The following is an 18,106-nucleotide window of genomic DNA, read 5'->3' as shown; positions in this document are numbered from 1 at the left end:
CCCACAGTCCTGCACCCACAGTCCAGCACCCACAGTCCTGCACCCACAGTCCTGCACCCACAGTCCTGCACCCACAGTCCAGCACCCACAGTCCTGCACCCACAGTCCTGCACCCACAGTCCAGCACCCACAGTCCTGCACCCACAGTCCTGCACCCACAGTCCTGCACCCACAGTCCTGCAACCAGAATCCTGCACCCACAATCCTACATCCACAGTCCAGCACCCAGAGTCCTGCACCCACAGTCCAGCACCCACAGTCCTGCACCCACAGTCCTACATCCACAGTCCTGCACCCAGAGCCCTGCATCCACAGTCCAGCACCCACAGTCCTGCACCCACAGTCCTGCACCCACAGTCCAGCACCCACAGTCCTGCACCCACAGTCCTGCACCCAGAGTCCTGCACCCAGAGTCCTGCACCCACAACCCAGCACCCACAGTCCTGCACCCACAGTCCTGCACCCACAGCCCAGCACCCACAGCCCTGCACCCACAGTCCAGCACCCACAGTCCTGCACCCACAGTCCTGCACCCACAGTCCTGCACCCACAGTCCAGCACCCACAGTCCTGCACCCACAGTCCTGCACCCACAGTCCTGCACCCACAGTCCAGCACCCACAGTCCTGCACCCACAGTCCTGGATCCACAGTCCTGCACCCACAACCCAGCACCCACAGTCCTGCACCCACAGTCCTGCACCCACAGTCCTGCACCCACAGCCCAGCACCCACAGTCCTGCACCCACAGTCCAGCACCCACAGTCCTGCACCCACAACCCAGCACCCACAGTCCTGCACCCACAGTCCTGCACCCACAGTCCAGCACCCACAGTCCTGCACCCACAGTCCTGCACACACAGTCCTGCACCCACAGTCCAGCACCCAGAATCCTGCACCCACAGTCCTACATCCACAGTCCAGCACCCAGAGTCCTGCACCCACAGTCCTGCACACACAGTCCTGCACCCACAACCCAGCACCCACAGTCCTGCACACACAGTCCTGCACCCACAACCCAGCACCCACAGTCCTGCACCCACAGTCCTGCACCCACAGTCCTGCACCCACAGTCCTACATCCACAGTCCAGCACCCAGAGTCCTGCACCCACAGTCCTGCACACACAGTCCTGCACCCACAACCCAGCACCCACAGTCCTGCACACACAGTCCTGCACCCACAACCCAGCACCCACAGTCCTGCACACACAGTCCTGCACCCACAACCCAGCACCCACAGTCCTGCACCCACAACCCAGCACCCACAGTCCTGCACCCACAACCCAGCACCCACAGTCCTGCACCCACAGTCCTGCACCCAGAGTCCTGCACCCACAGTCCTACACCCACAGTCCTGCACCCACAACCCAGCACCCACAGTCCTGCACCCACAGTCCTGCACCCAGAGTCCTGCACCCACAGTCCTACACCCAGAATCCTGCACCCACAGTCCAGCACCCACAGTCCTGCACCCACAACCCAGCACCCACAGTCCAGCACCCACAATCCTGCACACACAGTCCTGCACCCACAACCCAGCACCCACAGTCCTGCACCCACAACCCAGCACCCACAGTCCTGCACCCACAACCCAGCACCCACAGTCCTGCACCCACAGTCCTGCACCCAGAGTCCTGCACCCACAGTCCTACACCCAGAATCCTGCACCCACAGTCCAGCACCCACAGTCCTGCACCCACAGTCCAGCACCCACAGTCCTGCACCCACAGTCCTGCACCCAGAGTCCTGGATCCACAGTCCTGCACCCACAGTCCTGCACCCACAACCCAGCACCCACAGTCCAGCACCCACAATCCTGCACCCACAGTCCTGCACCCACAGCCCAGCACCCACAGTCCTGCACACACAGTCCTGCACCCACACCCCGGCACCCACAGTCCTGCACACACAGTCCTGCACCCACAGTCCTGCACACACAGTCCTGCACCCACAACCCAGCACCCACAGTCCTGCACCCAGAGTCCTGGATCCACAGTCCTGCACCCACAGTCCTGCACCCACAACCCAGCACCCACAGTCCTGCACCCACAGTCCTGCACCCAGAGTCCTGCACCCACAGTCCTGCACCCACAACCCAGCACCCACAGTCCTGCACCCACAGTCCTGCACCCAGAGTCCTGCACCCAGAGTCCAGCACCCACAACCCAGCACCCACAACCCAGCACCCACAACCCAGCACCCACAGTCCTGCACCCACAACCCAGCACCCACAGTCCTGCACCCACAGTCCAGCATCCACAGTCCAACATCTACAGTCCTGCACCCACAGTCCTGCACCCAGAGTCCTGCACCCACAGTCCAGCACCCACAGTCCTGCACCCACAACCCAGCACCCACAGTCCTGCACCCACAGTCCAGCATCCACAGTCCAACATCCACAGTCCTGCACCCACAGTCCTGCACCCAGAGTCCTGCACCCACAACCCAGCACCCACAATCCAGCACCCACAATCCTGCACCCACAGTCCTGCACCTTAACCCAGCACCCACAGTCCTGCACCCACAGTCCTGCACCCACAGTCCAGCATCCACAGTCCAGCACCCAGAGTCCTGCACCCACAGTCCAGCACCCAGAGTCCTGCACCCACAGTCCTGCACCCACAGTCCAGCATCCACAGTCCAACATCCACAGTCCTGCACCCACAGTCCTGCACCCAGAGTCCTGCACCCACAACCCAGCACCCACAGTCCAGCACCCACAATCCAGCACCCACAGTCCTGCACCCACAATCCTGCACCCACAACCCAGCACCCACAGTCCAGCACCCACAGTCCTGCACACACAGTCCAGCACCCACAACCCAGCACCCACAGTCCAGCACCCACAGTCCAGCACCCACAACCCAGCACCCACAGTCCAGCACCCACAGTCCTGCACACACAGTCCAGCACCCACAGTCCAGCACCCACAATCCTGCACCCACAGCCCAGCACCCACAACCCAGCACCCACAGTCCTGCACCCACAACCCAGCACCCACAGTCCCGCACCCACAGTCCTGCACCCACAGTCCTGCACCCACAACCCAGCACACACAGTCCAGCACCCACAGTCCTGCACCCACAGTCCAGCACCCACAGTCCTGCACCCACAGGGTTAACATGGATGGGACAAGCCCTCCCACCCCCCCTGCAACCTGCTGGGCTGTGAAAGTGACCCTGAATAACCCCTCCCCGTGAGGACGGTAAGGGGTCACACAGACCGCAGACCGGGGGGCTCAGCTCAGCGGGGATAACTTTAAGTCATCACTGCTCGCCTCAGGGCCACACGGGCCTGGGGAGGAGGTGTCTGACCCGCCCACCGAGGACAAGGCCGGGATCCGGGTCTCGCGCTGGGAGCTTCCTTCTAGGGGCCCAAAGCCTGCAGCTGGGCCCTCCCCTGTACCCCGAAGCTCGGGCTGGGCTGAAGGCCAAGCTGGAGGCCTCGCCCTGGGGTCCCTGGGGGCCCAGGAGGTCCCGTGAGGCGGCGGCAGGAGCAGGGACGCAGCCTGCTGAGCTGGGAGCAAACCCAGCCGGGAGGTGCCGGGCCCTGGGGGCAGAGCCCTGTGAGCACGGCCCCCTCTTCCTGCCCCGCCCAGGGGCCTGGGGGCAGCCCGGCTCTCCCCATGGGCACACCGGGGGGCCGGACATCACCCCACCTCCAGGCCAGACCCCACCGACGGGCAGCACCCATCGGACACCCTTCAGGATCCGCCTGGGGTCCCGGGAAGGACACGAGGGCGTTCCCCGCACGCCTGGGCCCGCCCTACCCGTGGCCCCCCGAGCACGCCCTAATCACAGGAGCGGCGCCCGGAGGCCTCCGGGGCCAGAGCGGCCGCCCGGACTTCAGAGGGCTCCGCGGAGAGGATGCCCGCGCTGCGGCCACGCAGGGTATCATTGCGACTCTAAAATAGAGTGGGGACGGCGCGGGCCGGGCTGGCCGCCGGGCTGAGGTTTGGCTGGAGCCGGGCCGGGGCAGAACCGGGCGTCAAAAACGCATCTACGAGGACCAGCGGCGGCCAGCCAGCCAGGGCCCGGGACCCGCCAGAGCCGATGCTCTGGGCTGGCACCTGGACCCGCAGGGGGCTCAGCGGGGCGCTCACCCCCGTCTGGGGGCGCCGGCGGGGTCCTCCCTCTCCTCCTGGTCCGGCCAGAGGCAGAGATGCTGATAACAGACGACAAGCCCCAAGCCTGCCTCCCGCCGGTTCCCGCCGCGCGCCCGTGCCCACGCTCAGCTCACAGCGGGGCCCATGCTGGCACCCCCTGGCACCACTCTGATCCTCGCTCGGCCTCCGGCCGGGGACAGAAACAGTTCCAGGGGCCTCGTCCGTGGGCACCCCGACCTCAGCAGCAGCCTGACAGGCAGAACGAGGTGGGGAGCCCCGGCCCCCGAAGCGAGGGCGATGGTGCGGGGCAGGTGTGGGAGGTGGCGTTGGCTCTGAGGGCCCAGCAGGGTCCCCCCCCCCCCCCCCCCCCCCGGCTCCTGCACCGCCGCCCGCTCAGCCCTTCCGGTGCAGGGAGGCAGGGCCCGGCTGGGCGCGGGGACATCAAACGCATCTGGGAATGCAAACAGGCTGTGGCGGAGGTCAGCCAGCGCCAACGAGAACCATGTGTGCGCGCTTCCCCTCCGCCGGCTGCTCACGGGATTTCCAGGCAGCGGGCGGGGAGCGGCGGCAGGGCCAGGGGTACCCAGTGGGTGCTGGGAAGCAGACCTGACAACGCTGAGGGGAGAGGGTCCCGGTGGGGGAGCTGGACAACGCTGGGCCCAGGAATCAGGGGAACAGGTCCGCGTCCCCCTTCCATCGTCTTATTTCAAAAGACGGGATGGAAAAAAAAGACAGGGGTTTGGCCTCCAACACAGGGTATGGGGGGGGGGGGGGGTAGGGGGGGCTGGGAAAGGCAGGTGGGGCCGCAGGTCTGGACCCAGAGGTGCAAACTCTCAGGAGACAGACTCTGGGCTCAACAGGCTTTCCAGCAACGAGTGCTTTCCAGGCAAACAAGGTAGTGAGCGCCCCGTCACCAGGAGTGTGTAAACACAACACCCACCTGCCCGCGGCGCTGCCGAGAGATTCCTTCCGTCTCTAGGTGGGCGGCTCAGCCCGACGGGTTCCGCTACGCGGCTCCCTGAGGCTCGGGGAAGGGTGAGGGGGCGGCGTGTTCTACACGGAAGAGGGCCTTTCTCCCGGCGGGGGAGACGCCGCCAAGGGTGCAGGGGCTGGGGGGGGGGGGGGCGAAGGGGGCGGGAGGCAGGGGTGCCGAGCTGCAGGCGTGCACCCTGGGGGCCCCCTCAGCCTGGACATCAGGCCTGGCTCCCCCCTGAGCCCCACAGAACAACCTGCACCTGGAGACTCCGGGTCGGAGGCCGTGAGGAGCCGTGAGGAGCCGTGAGCGAAGGGACAGGTGCCAAAAAGGGTGGGACTGGAGCCCTGGCCGGTGTGGCTCAGTGGATAGTGCGTCGGCCTGCGGACTGAAGGGTCCCGGGTTCGATTCCGGTCAAGGGCATGCACCTTGGTTGCGGGCACATCCCCAGTAGGAGGTGTGGAGGAGGCAGCTGATGGATGTTTCTCTCTCATCGATGTTTCTAACTCTCTCTCCCTCTCCCTTCCTCTCTGTAAAACATCAATAAAATATATTAAAAAAGGAAAAAAGCAGGGCGGGACTGGAGGTCAGCAGAAGAGGGGGTCTCTGTGGCCGGCAGCCCAGGCGTGGTGGGGACAGGGCAGGTGTGGTCACAGTCATGGATATGGGGGGATGGGGGGCACATGTGGAACAAGGGGAATGTGTCAGGAAACACCCCAGGATTTCAGGGAACGTGGTCCCGGCACCCGTCCAATCCATCTCTCCGGGGTTTGGTTTCGGCTGCAGGACGCAGGGATGCTCCGGGCCCTCGAGGGCCGTCTGCCCGGTCTCCCTGGAGCCCAGGACACCTGCTCCGGCAGCCACCGCCCCTCCCCCTCCGAGCGGCAGGAGGCCACGCCCGCAGGTAGGGAGGAGCCGGGCCTGGGCCTGGGCGGGGCCCTGGGGAGAAGAAAACTGTCTTTTTTTGTTTGTTTTTTAAATACATTTTTAAAAAATTGATTTCCGAGAGGGAGGGAGAGGGAGAGACAGAGACACATGGGTGGTGAGAGAGAATCTCATAGATGGGCTGCCTCCTGCACGCCCCACACCGGGGATGGAGCCTGCAACCCGGGCCTGGGCCCTGACCGGGAATCGGACCCTGACCTCCTGGCTGGGTGTTCCAAAGGCACCCGCTTCCTGGAAGTGGCCCCCATCCCGGGCCAGCACCCCTCGGCCTCCCGGTCTCTGGGGCTCTCTCTCTTCGGTGGGACCCTAGTTCTTCGGCAGCTTCCGCGGCGAGGCACGGGGCAGGGGGCCGCCCGCCTGGACCATCTGGGCCCCAGCTGACTTCCGAGAGGGGACGGTCAGGTTTCCGCTCTTTCACTCCAGAAAAGCTCTTACTTGGGGCTGCCTCACCACCCCCCCGCCCCTGTTCCCTCAGAAACGGGGTCTGGGCAGCTTCTGGGGGTCTGGGAGGGGACCCGGGAGGGAGCGTAACCTGACTCCGAGCCTCGCTGTGGGGAACAGACGCCCTGAGTCCTCAGCCTCCATCCCACCCCAAGACGTCGAGGCCGCCATTCCTGCCCCCACAGGCCACCCCGCTCCCCACGGAGGGTGGTCCTGACAACCAGGGTCACCTCACACCTCTGTGGCCTCTCAGAGTCGGACCCCTCTCTCCCGGCCCTTTTTCCATCAGTCCACCTCCATCCCCACCCACCAGGGACCGGCCAGGCAAGGTGGCCAGAGAGTTTACCCCTCTGTGGGGTCATCAGGTCAGGGCTGTTGGCCTTGGGGGGGGGGGGGGGAAGGCTCCTCTTTTTTTAAATAAAAATATTTTTATTGATTTCAGAGAGGAAGGGAGAGAGAGAGAGAGAAACATCCATGATGAGAGGGAATCATGGATCAGCTGCCTCCTGCACGCCCCACACTGGGGATCAAGGCCACAACCTAGGCCTGTGCCCTGAATGGGAATCGAACCCTGACCTCCTGGTTCCCAGGTCGAGGCTCCACCACGGAACCACGCGGGCCGGGCAGGTTACTGCTCCTGGAAAAGCAGCTCAGAGGGTGGCATCCAGGCGGCCAGGTCCGGGGGCGGCTGGGACCTCCAGGGACCTCCAGGGCTGGGGACCACCCAGAGGCTCTAAGTCCCGCAGGCGAGGCCTGACCTTGAACAGGAGAGCCGTGCCCTCTGCTGGTCTGAGTCTCCGATGCTCCATCCCACACCCCCGTCAGGCAGTGGGCGCCTCTCGCTCCCCTGCCCACCCCGACCCCCACCCCACCCCAGCCCACCTGGTGCCGCCTCCCCGACTCAATGAGCACCTCCCACAGCGGCCTCAAGCGCCCCCGCCCCGGCCCCTCTCCATCACGCGGTCCCCACGCCTTTCCTCCGCCCTCGAATCATTCCTCTTTTCCCTTAGGGTCCCTCTCCCCCACTGGCAGCCCTGGGCACGGGATGGCCCCCTCCGGAGGTCCCCGGGTCCGTGTCTGCACCCCCACCTCCAACCCCTCCCCCTCTGGCCCGGGCAAAGCCCATAGGCCGCCTCTTCCGCGAGGCTCAGAACCCTTGCCCCTGGTCAGGGGGCGCACAGGGGAATCTGGGGGTGCTGGGGAGACTGCGCCGGGGAGACTGCGCCGGGGTACACCAGCCTCCAGCGCTGCATTCTCTGGGGCGCACCCGCCCCTCCATGTCCATACCCGTCCGCCTGTCACTCCGGACGCCGCCTGCGCCGGCCCCGCCCCTGCACACGCGCGCGCGGACACGCCCCTTCCCAGCTCCCGCGGGGCGGGCACCCGCCTCGTACCCCCCGGGAAGCTGGTCCCAGGCGCCCAGGACCCACCTCCCCGGGCGCCCAGGACCTACATCCCGGCCACCGCAACAAGTCCTCCGGGCAAAACGGCCTACGGGGCTCCAGGTCCGGCTGCCCGCCCCCCCACACCCGCGGATCAGCGTGGCCGTGTGGGGTCCCCAGGCCCCACAGCCTCGCGCCCTGCGCCGCCCCATCTCCAGGCCAGGGACCCCGGGCAGGGCCGCTGGGCTCTCGGCACAGACTCGGGGCGGCGAGAACAATGGGGCCGCGCTCTGTGCTTCCTCCGCCGCCAGAGCGGGCTTTGTCCCTCCCTCCCCGCCGGCTCGGCTTCCCTTCGCCAAAGGGCGCCGGCTCCCCAGTCACCCGGGAGGCTCGGCGCCAAAGCACCCCCCTCCTCGGTCCCCCTAAAAGCCAGCCCTGGGGAAGGGGTCTGGGCCGGAGGCGCGCGGAGGGGACGGGACGCGCGGCCAGATGCGCGCAGCTGGCGGACCGCCGGCCCCAGGCGCGGTCCCCTCGCCAGAACCCCCCACACCCTGGATATCCGACTCGCGCTCCCGCCGGGGGATCCACAGAGGAAGTGGGGCCCCAGCTCTGCTCCGGGGGGGGGGCGGAACGGCCTCACATCTGCTCCCCGCACACGTGTCCCGGGGACCCGGCTCTCCCCGGCTCCAGCCGAGCCGCGGCGCTCTCACAGCGCACAGACCGGAGGAGCCCACACCCCTGAGGTCTCCACCCGTCCCCGGGTTCCGCCGGGTTAGGATGTGGGGGTTTAAGACGCGAGGACGCCCAAGGGGCTCGGTTAGTTCTGAGAATCTGCGCCCTCCACCCCATTGTCCAGCCCGCACCTGCCCAGGCCCGAGCGGCGCGGCCTCCTGGTGACATTTCTAAGAAGGCGCCTGGCCTCCGCAGCTGGAGGCGGGCCAGCCCTGCACATCTGGGCGCAAGGCGCCCTCCGCACCGACCTGAGGTCTGGAGAGCCCCACCGTGGGGCGGGGCGGGGATGGGGGGGGGCGCGCTTTCTCCAAGTCTCCCCAAGCAGCTGTCCGGGAGGGAGGAGGGGGGGGAGGAGGAGGGAAGCAGAGGGGCGGCGGGGTGGGTCGGGACTCACCCAGCATCTGGCTGAAGAGCAGCTGTTCCAGGTCCCCCAGCACCGTCACCACCAGCTCGGGGTCCACCTTGAGGAAGGCGCGCTCCTCCGGGCCCTTGGCGGAGGGCGCGGGCCCCGCCGCCGCCTTCTGCGCCTTGGCCTTGCTGGACAGCAGCTCGTCGTCCGACTTGCCGTCGTCGCTCACCGCGGCCTCGGGGGCCTTGCTGAGCGGCTTGACCTCGGCGTAGGGGCCGCGCGGGATGCGGCTGGGCTTGCCCAGGCCCGGCGCCAGCGGGGCCAGGGGGGTCTTGGGGCCGCCGCCGCCAGCTGAGCCGCCCTTGACCTGGAAGAGCGAGTGCTCCGACTTGGACAGCGTCTTGGTCATCAGGGGCGCCTCCCGGCCCTTGGCGCCCGCCTTGCCCAGGCCCTTGGGCGCCTTGGCCATGTCGTCGCTCCACTCGGGCTCGTACAGCTGCAGCTTCTTCTCCGAGTCCGTGAGGAAGGACAGGTTGGTGAGCGACTTCTGCTTGCGCAGGTTGGAGGCGGGGGGCCCGCCGGGGACGCGGCCGTCCACGCTGCCCGACTTGAAGACCTTCAGCTCCGCCGCGCTGGCCTTGGCCAGGCCGCCGCCAACGCCGGGCGCCTTGGCGCGCTTGGGCAGCATGGCCCTGCCGTCCGCCGCCGCCGCCGCCGCCTTCCTCCCCGGGTCCCGGGCTCCGTCCGCGCCCTCGTCGCCGCCGCCGCTCAGCTCCACCTCGGGCTGCGCGCTCCTGACGCCGCTGCCCAGCATTCTGCCCGCGAGGAGCGCATGGAGGATCCGCGCGTCTGCAGGCACGGGGGCGGGGGAGCGCGGGGAGGAGGCGGAGGCGGGGGAGGGGAGGGGAGGGGAGAGAAAGGACGGAAGAAACCGGGGAAGAAGGGAGAGAGGTAGGGTGAGGGCGGAGGGCGAAGGAAGGGAGGCGCAGGAGGCGACGGGCGAGGAAGGAAGCGCGGAAGGAAGCGGGGGAGAGGAAGGAGCGAGGAAACCGGGGGAGGGTGGTGGGGGGGAGCAGGGGGCGGGGGAGAGGAAAAGGGCGGGCGGGGGGGGGGGGGAATACAAATTAAAAATATGTAAAAAAAATCAATCAAAGAAAGAACGGAAGCCCTGAACCCCGAAGCCCGGGCTCCCCGCGCCTGCTCGCCCTGGGGTCCTGGGGCGCGCGGCGCAGCGCCCTCGCCGCTCCCCGCAGCCTGCCCGCTGGAGCAGGGGCTGCGGCTGCGGCTGGGCTCCGAGCAGGCGAGGGAGGAGGGAGGGAGGGAGGCGGGCGCAATCGGGGAGGGAGGGAGGGAGGAGTGTGCGCGAGGGAGGGGCGTGGGGAGAGGGCTGTGTGACTATTTCTGGCTTCGAGGGGGTGGTATTTGCCGAAGAGACGCAGGGGCGGGTGAGTAGGGGTACGGGAGTTGCGGGGGGGGGGGGGGGAGGGTAGAGATAACGGGTGCCACCAGTTTTTCTCCTCGATTTGGACTCAGACAGGAGACACTGTCCATTCACCCCAGAGCCGGGGGGACAGGGACTGTCCTGGAGATGTGGGGGTGCAGGGGGTGCAGGTCAAAGGGACTGAGACCCGGCAGCTCCGAGCAGGAGCCAGAGTTCTCCTGGGAGGGGGTGGGGAAGGGGGAATAGCCAGGTGGCTGGCTGGCTCCCTGACACCCCTCCCCCCAAGCCTTCTGGTTACCCCACACACACACACACTCCCAGTCCCACCTGGTTCAGGCTTGGAGGCACCAGGCTGCTCCCCTGAGGACTGTGGTTTGGAGACACAGGGCCCAGGATTGACCGGGTCGCGGGAGAGGGGGTGTCAGGGCACGGAAGGACGACTAGTCCTCGGTATCGGGCGGTCGGGTGCCCGTGCTCGGGGACTGGGTGACCTTGTCAAAGTCACTACCACCCCGGCTCTCCGGCTCTGCGTGCGGTGGTTGCAGTAGCAGCCGCACAGGTGAAGGGACGTGGGGGGGACCGGGACGGGATGTGGCCAGCCTGGGGAAGCCCAGGGAGGGAGGCCCAGGACGGGGCCCCCAGCCTGGGAGAGCTAACCTGGGGGTGCAGACACTAGCCCTTCTCACGCCCCCTCCACCTGGGCCCAGGGGAGAGAGATGGGGTGTGGGCACAGGCCCACGGAGCGGGCTGCCCATCCGTCAGGGGACCCTGCCCATCCCCGCCCCGTGGCCCCCCACGAAAGAACCCCGTGGTTCTCGGACGCGAAAGGGAAGGGGTTGGCCCGGCCGGCGTGGGCCAGCGGTTGAGCGTCGAGCTATGAACCAGGAGGCGATGGTTCGATTCCCAGCCGGGGCACAGGCCCGGGGTGCGGGGCATGGCGCCACGCCGTCCCTTGAGGCAGATCCTTAAGGCCTGACCGTTGCCACCACAAACGCAGGCTCCACCTGGGAGCTCCCGAGGCCACCACGCTGCCCTGCGCCCTCCACCGGAGGACCTTCCGGCAACCCTTGGCGCACCCTCCTTCCCTCCACTCCTCGGAGGGGGTGTCAGGGCGGGCGGGTGTGAGCCTGAGCTGCCTGCACCTTCCTTCCCCGTTCCCGCCGGGGATTCCGGGCGGCCTTCCCGATCGATCCCCTGCACCCGCTCTCTCGCCGGCCAGCACAGCCTCTGGCTCCTGCATTCCCGGGTCGGGCCTACTAAGCGCTGGTCTTGGGGTGACAGCCGTCAGTGAGCCGGTGAGGGGGAGGGTGGGGAGAGGGCAGCTCCCCAGGCCTCAGCCTCCCTCCCTCTCCGTGGTCCTCGCTGGGGACCTGACCCTCCTCTTCTCCCGTCATCTGACTGCCCCACCCCCTCAGGCCATTCCTCGGTGCCTCCTCTCCAGGGAGGTCATATGCCCCCCAACCCCAAGCCCTCTCCTTCCCTTCAATGTAGGTCGTGAAATCCCGCCTCCTTGGGAAGTGAGGCGCGAACCCCCCGCCACGCCCTCTACACCCCACGTTAGCTCTGCAGGACCACCCCTGCCATGCTCATCTCATGAGCTCACTCAGGGGGGATCCCCTTGACCTGTCCACAGGTCACCTTCCCCTCTCCCCCCTTCCCTTTATTTTTTTAAAATATATTTTATCGATTTTTTACAGAGAGGAAGTGAGAAGGATAGAGAGTTAGAAACATCGATCAGGTGCCTCCTGCACGCCCCCTACTGGGGATGTGCCCGCAACCAAGGCACATGCCCTTGACCGGAATCGAACCTGGGACCCTTCAGTCCGCAGGCCGACGCTCTATCCACTGAGCCACACCGGCCAGGGCCCCGCTTCCCTCTTTAAAGGGTCTTGCCATGTGGGAGTCGGCCTGCGCCCGTGACACAGGCCCCGTGACATCCTGGAACTTCCAGCCGCTCCCTCAGGCCCCCTCGCCCTCTGTGGCTCTTTCTCCATTCCTTTCACATCCCCTGAGTTTCCCACCATCCCTTGCTGCCAGGGGAGGCCCGGCTGCCGTGGCAACAGCCATTGCCAGCACCAGAGGGTGAAGCCAGGGTGTGCAGAATGCTTCCTCGAGGGATTCCTCAAAAGCGAGGGTCCTCCCCTGTCACCCCAGCCCCAGCCCCGCGCCCCTCCCACGGGCAGGACAGACGGTTGGGACGGGTCCACCTCAGAGATGCAGCCGGCCGAGGGGAGCTGTGCTGAGGGGCAAAGAGGGGGCGCTGTGATGTCGGGGGCGGCGTAGGGAAGGGGACCTGGTCCTGCCACTTTCCAAAGGGGAGGCGGGACAGGGGCTGCTTTACAACCTGCAGCCCTGGCTGGTGTGGCCCAGTGGGTAGAGCGTCGGCCTGCAGACCGAAGGGTCCTGGGTTTGATTCCTTGTCAAGGGCACATGCCCAAGTTTCGGGCTCGATCCCCAGTAGGGGGCGTGCAGGAGGCAGCCGATCCATGATTCTCTCTCATCATGGATGCTTCTATTTCTCTCTCCCTCTCTCTTCCTCTCTCTGACATCAATTAAAAAAAATAAAAAGGGAGATTCCGTCCTCGCCTCAGTATTGGTTCTGGTGGTGACGGGCGGCACAGGCGGCGACTTTCCGGGCGTCACGGCCACTTGGGCAACTTCCTCACATCCGTGGCCAACACCCTTTATTCACTCCATTGCGTTCCCATCTTCGGTTGGTCTTCTGAGGATGGGTGGGCTGTTTCTCAAAACCCATCAGAGCTCCCTGCACACAGTGGGCTCGCAGGAACCTGCGGTGAATGACGAAAAGCCCGTCACAGCTCTCTGCACACAGTGGGCTCGCAGGAATCCGAGGTGAATGACGAAAAGCCCGTCCCAGCTCCCTGCGCACAGTGGGCTCGCAGGAACCTTTGGTGAATGATGAAAAGCCCGTCACAGCTCTCTGCGCACAGTGGGCTTGCAGGAATCCGCGGTGAATGACGAAAAGCCCGTCACAGCTCTCTGCGCACAGTGGGCTCGCAGGAATCCGCGGTGAATGACGAAAAGCCCGTCCCAGCTCTCTGCGCACAGTGGGCTCGCAGGAATCCGCGGTGAATGACGAAAAGCCCGTCCCAGCTCTCTGCGCACAGTGGGCTCGCAGGAATCCGCAGTGAATGACGAAAAGCCCGTCCCAGCTCTCTGCGCACAGTGGGCTCGCAGGAATCCGCGGTGGATGACGAAAAGCCCATCCCAGCTCTCTGCACACAGTGGGCTCACAGGAATCCGCGGTGAATGACGAAAAGCCCGTCCCAGCTCTCTGCGCACAGTGGGCTCGCAGGAATCCGCGGTGGATGACGAAAAGCCCGTCCCAGCTCTCTGCGCACAGTGGGCTCGCAGGAACCTTTGGTGAATGACGAAAAGCCCGTCACAGCTCTCTGCGCACAGTGGGCTCGCAGGAATCCGCGGTGGATGACTACGACGGAGGAAATGATCGAATGCGTGCCTCAGAGCAGATGTGTGGGGGAACGTAAACAGCCGTGACCTCCGGGAACCCGCGGGAGAGACGGTGCAGCTGGTGAGCTGGAAGGGACACCGGGCTCTGGGACGGGGTCCCAGCGGCGCTTCCTCTCCCTCCTCCGCTGCCCGGGGCCAGAGGGCGGCCGGCCGCGACCTCTCTTCGACCCTTGGAGGGAAGCCCCGGGTCGTCTTCGGGGGAACAGCCTTGGCGCCCGTCACAGCGGGGACCCTTTCCTCCCCCGACAGCTGTGCTCTGCTCCGCTCAGAGGCGTGGGGAGCGTTTTCCCATAACCCCCGGGGGAGACAGGGGCAAGAGCGGGCCAGGTGTCCCCGGGCGGCCCCAGCTGGAGCCTGAGCCCCTGGAAAAGGGGCGGTGGGCACTGGGGTCCAACACGGAGGCACCAGCGTGCTCACACCTCTGGGGGCCGCCTCCTCCAGGAAGCCCTCCCGGACTGACCCGCCCGCTTCCTCCCGGGCCTAGTCACCACCTCTGCGCTCTGCCCGGGCGGCATCGGCTACGGAGACGTTGCTGTGGGCCCCGTGGGGCCGGGCTCTGTCCCAGGAGGTGCCCCGAGCTCCGGGGTTGGGCACTTTCCCTTGTGGGCCTCGAGCTCAGGGGTGTGGGGTCAGAAGAGACGTGCTGTCCGCCTGTCTGATGGGGACCACGAGGCTCAGCAAACCGAAGGCCGTCGTCCGGCCAGCCCCTCGCCGCCACCGCGGCCGCACAGCAGGGCTTCCTCCAGAAGTCCCCGAAGCCCGCCGTCCGACAGGAGTCTTGTTGGGGAGACGTAACGTTGCCCGGTCTCTCTGGGTGAGTCCTTTGGGGCCAAACACTTAAAGACAACGGCAAGGAGGCACCTGTGCGCACCTGGACCCGGACCTGGGCCTGGGCCCAGACCCGAACCCGAACCCAAACCAGCCGGGGACAGACACCTGGCCCTTTAACCACCCCTGTGACGCCGCCGGGCGCCTGGCTGCACCCCCTGTCTCTCTCTCGCTCGCCACCGCCGTGCTCTGAGAGTTTCTGTCAGGGTTTCGAATGAACGAACGAGGCGTTGCATTCGCCGAGGTGCGCCGCGGATCCGTCATCCGCGAGCGCTAATAGAATAATCGCTGGCAATTACCCGGCGTCTGAGGACGGCTGGTGGGCGTCGGGAGCGTTCCCCGGTGCGCAGGGTGGGCGTCTCAGCCTCCCTGTCCCGCAGACCGATGTCACCCCAGAGGGAGCCGACCCCTCGGTGCTTCCTGCCCCCTGAAGCCCAGGGCCCGGGGCAGGAAAGGGGTTCCCAGACTGCGCCCACGTCTCTACCCCCCCGCTCCCAAACCCACGAGACACGAAACCCTTCATGGGGGCTTCAACGTGGAGTCCGCTCCCCGCGGGACAAGGAGGCAGGAGGGCAGCAGACCCGGGCGTGAGGCACGCAGCGGCCCCCCGGGAGCGGCGGGCGGGGGCGGGCACCTCGGCTGCTCGTGTTCCGATGAGGCAAGGCCCTCATACGTGTCACTCGCGCTCCCGCCAACATGCCACCGAGTGGAAGTAATTAAGGATCCGTGTCAACCTCGGGCGGGCTTCCCCCCCCCCCCCGGCACGCGGCCTCGCACATGTGGGCACAGGCACGCCAGCCTGGCTCCCCGGCTTCCCAAGCGGAGACCCGACGGACGGACGGACGGACGGACACTGCTCAGCACGGCCTGCGCCCCGGGGGGGACGGGCAGGTGGGGGCCGCACAGCCAGGTGGACTCACAGGTGCGCTTACCGGGGGTAGAGGCGGAGGGAGCAGCTGGTTGGGGATGCCCCCGGGCATCCAGAGGCCCATGCCAACGCCGGGCATCATGGGAAATCCTCTCCCTGCCCGTCAGCGCTTCTGCCTCATTTGGGTGCTCTGTCCAGGCCGATAAGTAGCAAAGCAGAGCCAGGCCGAGGACGGTCCCCCAAGGGCGCTGTCCCCCTCAACAGCGCCAAGCTAGGGGACGGGGACCCCGGAGAGTTCCCAGTCCAGGAGGGAGGGGGTCTGAGCTACAGACGAGGGCAGATGGCCCCCGGCGTCCACACACGGACAGGAAGCCACAGGATCCGCAGCTGGAGATGTGGCACATTACCATCTGCAACACGGAACCGACGCTCCAAGATGCCCGGCTCTCCGACGACGTCGGGGGACAAGCCCAGCCCCCCCCTTCGCCCCCGTGCTGCTGGTCACTGGGGGGCCTTCTGGGAGCCAACAGACTCTCCAGGGTGAGGTCGCTGGATGAACCCCGAGATGGTGACCTCCCTGAATGCAGGTCACAGTCTGATTCATCCCACCCCACCCCCACCCCCACCCTGCTTTTTAAAAAATTTATTTTTCCTTTTAGAGGGAGGGAGAGAGAGAGAGAGAGAAACATCCATGATGAGAGAGAATCATGGACTGGCTGCCTCCTGCACGCCCCCCATAGGGGATCGAGCCCGCAACCCGGGCATGAACCCTGACCGGGAATCGAACCCTGACCTCCTGGTTCATAGGTCGACGCTCAAACCACGGAGCCACGCCGGCCGGGCCCGATTCACCTTTCACCCCAGTGGTGAGCTCAGTGCTGGGATAAGGCCAACCCGCCCTGATGGTCTGTTGACTGAATGACCGAACGACCGAATGAATGAATGAATGAATGAATGAATGAACAAATGAATGAATGAATGAATGAATGAATGAGTCAGCCAGGCCCCACGGGAAGTTCCTCCCGGTTCCCGGGGTGCCGGGCTCTCTGCCCCGTGGGGCGACACACTTTCAGTCGCACTGGCGAGGGGTCTCTCAGCAGACAAGCCTGGGGGGCCCCAGAGCCCCCCGTTGGCCGGATGACAATCCCCCCCCCCTGGTTCGGGGGCGGCCAGTGGTTCCCGCCGCGTGGCGCACATAAGGAAGCGGTTACAGCGACAACGCGGCCGGGGTAAAAATAGACATAGTTTCCCCGTGACCACACGCTCATTCCGAGGGTGTCGGGTGCCAGGAGGCCCCACTTCCTGTGTCCCCTGCCGTGCCCGGCTCCCCGCATGCCCGGCTCCCCGCGTGCCCGGCTCCCCGCATGCCAGGCTCCCCGTGTGCCCAGCTCCCCCGCGTGCCTGTTCCCGGTGGGGGTCGGTGGGTCAGTTTCGACGCCTGGGCTCCACCCCATCGCCCTCCCTCTCCTCCCCGAGTCACCGCCGTCTCCAGGCCCGAAGACGGCTGTGGGGGGGGGGGACCCCGTTCCCACGCCCCGCGGGACCCCCGACGACCTGCCCGGCAGAGGACAGCGAGGTCAGGCCGTGTCCCCTGCCCACGGGCCACTGTCCTCCCCTGACCGCGAAGTGCTCGCTGCCCGGATGGGAGGGCTGAGCCCCAAAGCTTACATGCCATTCGCAGCGGACGCCCCACCGTGAAGGGATGGACCCCACCCCCACCCCAGGAGGAGGTCCTTCCCCCAGCACTCACCCACGCAGGAGACGCCGTCCTCCGTCCCGCCAGGGGGCGTGGAGTAGCCATCCACGGCGCAGCTGCCCTGGGGCGGGGGGCCGGGTTCAGGCTCCGTCTGCAACCTGCCGGACACAGAACGGGGGTCACGTGTGGCCTCGACGCCTCTCCACGGGGCCGGGGGAACCCCCTAGAGCTTGGTGCCTGCACCCCTGCGCGTGCAGCCCGGAGGCTGCAGGTCTCTGGGCAAAGTTGGGCCGAGGAGCAGGGGGGCCTGACTCCAGTACACTCATTCACTCATTCACTCACTCATTCATTCATTCATTTGATCATTCACTCATTCATCCACTCACTCATTCACTCATTCATTCATTCAATCATTCACTCATTCATTCACTCATTCACTCATTCATTCACTCACACTTTCATTCACTCACTCACTCACTCACTCACTCACTCATTCATTCATTCATCCATTCACTCATTCATCCACTCACTCATCCACTCACTCATCCACTCACTCATCCACTCATTCATTCACTCACTCATTCACTCATTCATCCACTCATTCATCCACTCACTCATTCACTCACTCACTCATTCATTCACTCATTCACTCACTCATTCACTCACTCATTCACTCACTCATTCACTCATTTACTCACTCACTCATTCATTCACTCACTCATTCACTCATTCATTCACTCACTCATTGATTCACTCATTCATTCACTCATTCATTCACTCGTTTGAGATGTCTACTGAGCCACGGGCCAGAGCTGGGCCTGGGATGCCCTCGGCACAGGCAGTGTCTGCCCGTGG

The 18,106-nt window shown here is 65.9% G+C and overlaps 1 protein-coding gene across 2 annotated transcripts in view; it reads right to left on the bottom strand.

Moving 5' to 3' along the window:
- NAV1 (neuron navigator 1) overlaps positions 1-17,406 on the bottom strand; it is an 85,178-nt gene extending 67,772 nt beyond the window's left edge. For both annotated transcript variants that reach the window (XM_079763390.1, XM_079763391.1), the window contains exons 1-2: positions 17,306-17,406; positions 8,972-9,775 (exon numbers count right to left, since the gene is read on the bottom strand). In XM_079763390.1, the coding sequence (XP_079619516.1) occupies positions 8,972-9,740 (769 nt within the window). In that variant the 5' untranslated portion in view covers positions 9,741-9,775; positions 17,306-17,406. The remainder of the gene's footprint in view (positions 1-8,971; positions 9,776-17,305) is intronic.
- Between the last annotated feature and the right edge of the window lie 700 nt (positions 17,407-18,106).

The sequence above is a fragment of the Cnephaeus nilssonii genome (assembly GCF_951640355.1).
Source record: "Cnephaeus nilssonii genome assembly, chromosome: 23".
NCBI classification, from domain to species: Eukaryota; Metazoa; Chordata; class Mammalia; order Chiroptera; family Vespertilionidae; genus Cnephaeus; species Cnephaeus nilssonii.
This window is presented reverse-complemented; position numbering and strand designations above follow the sequence as displayed.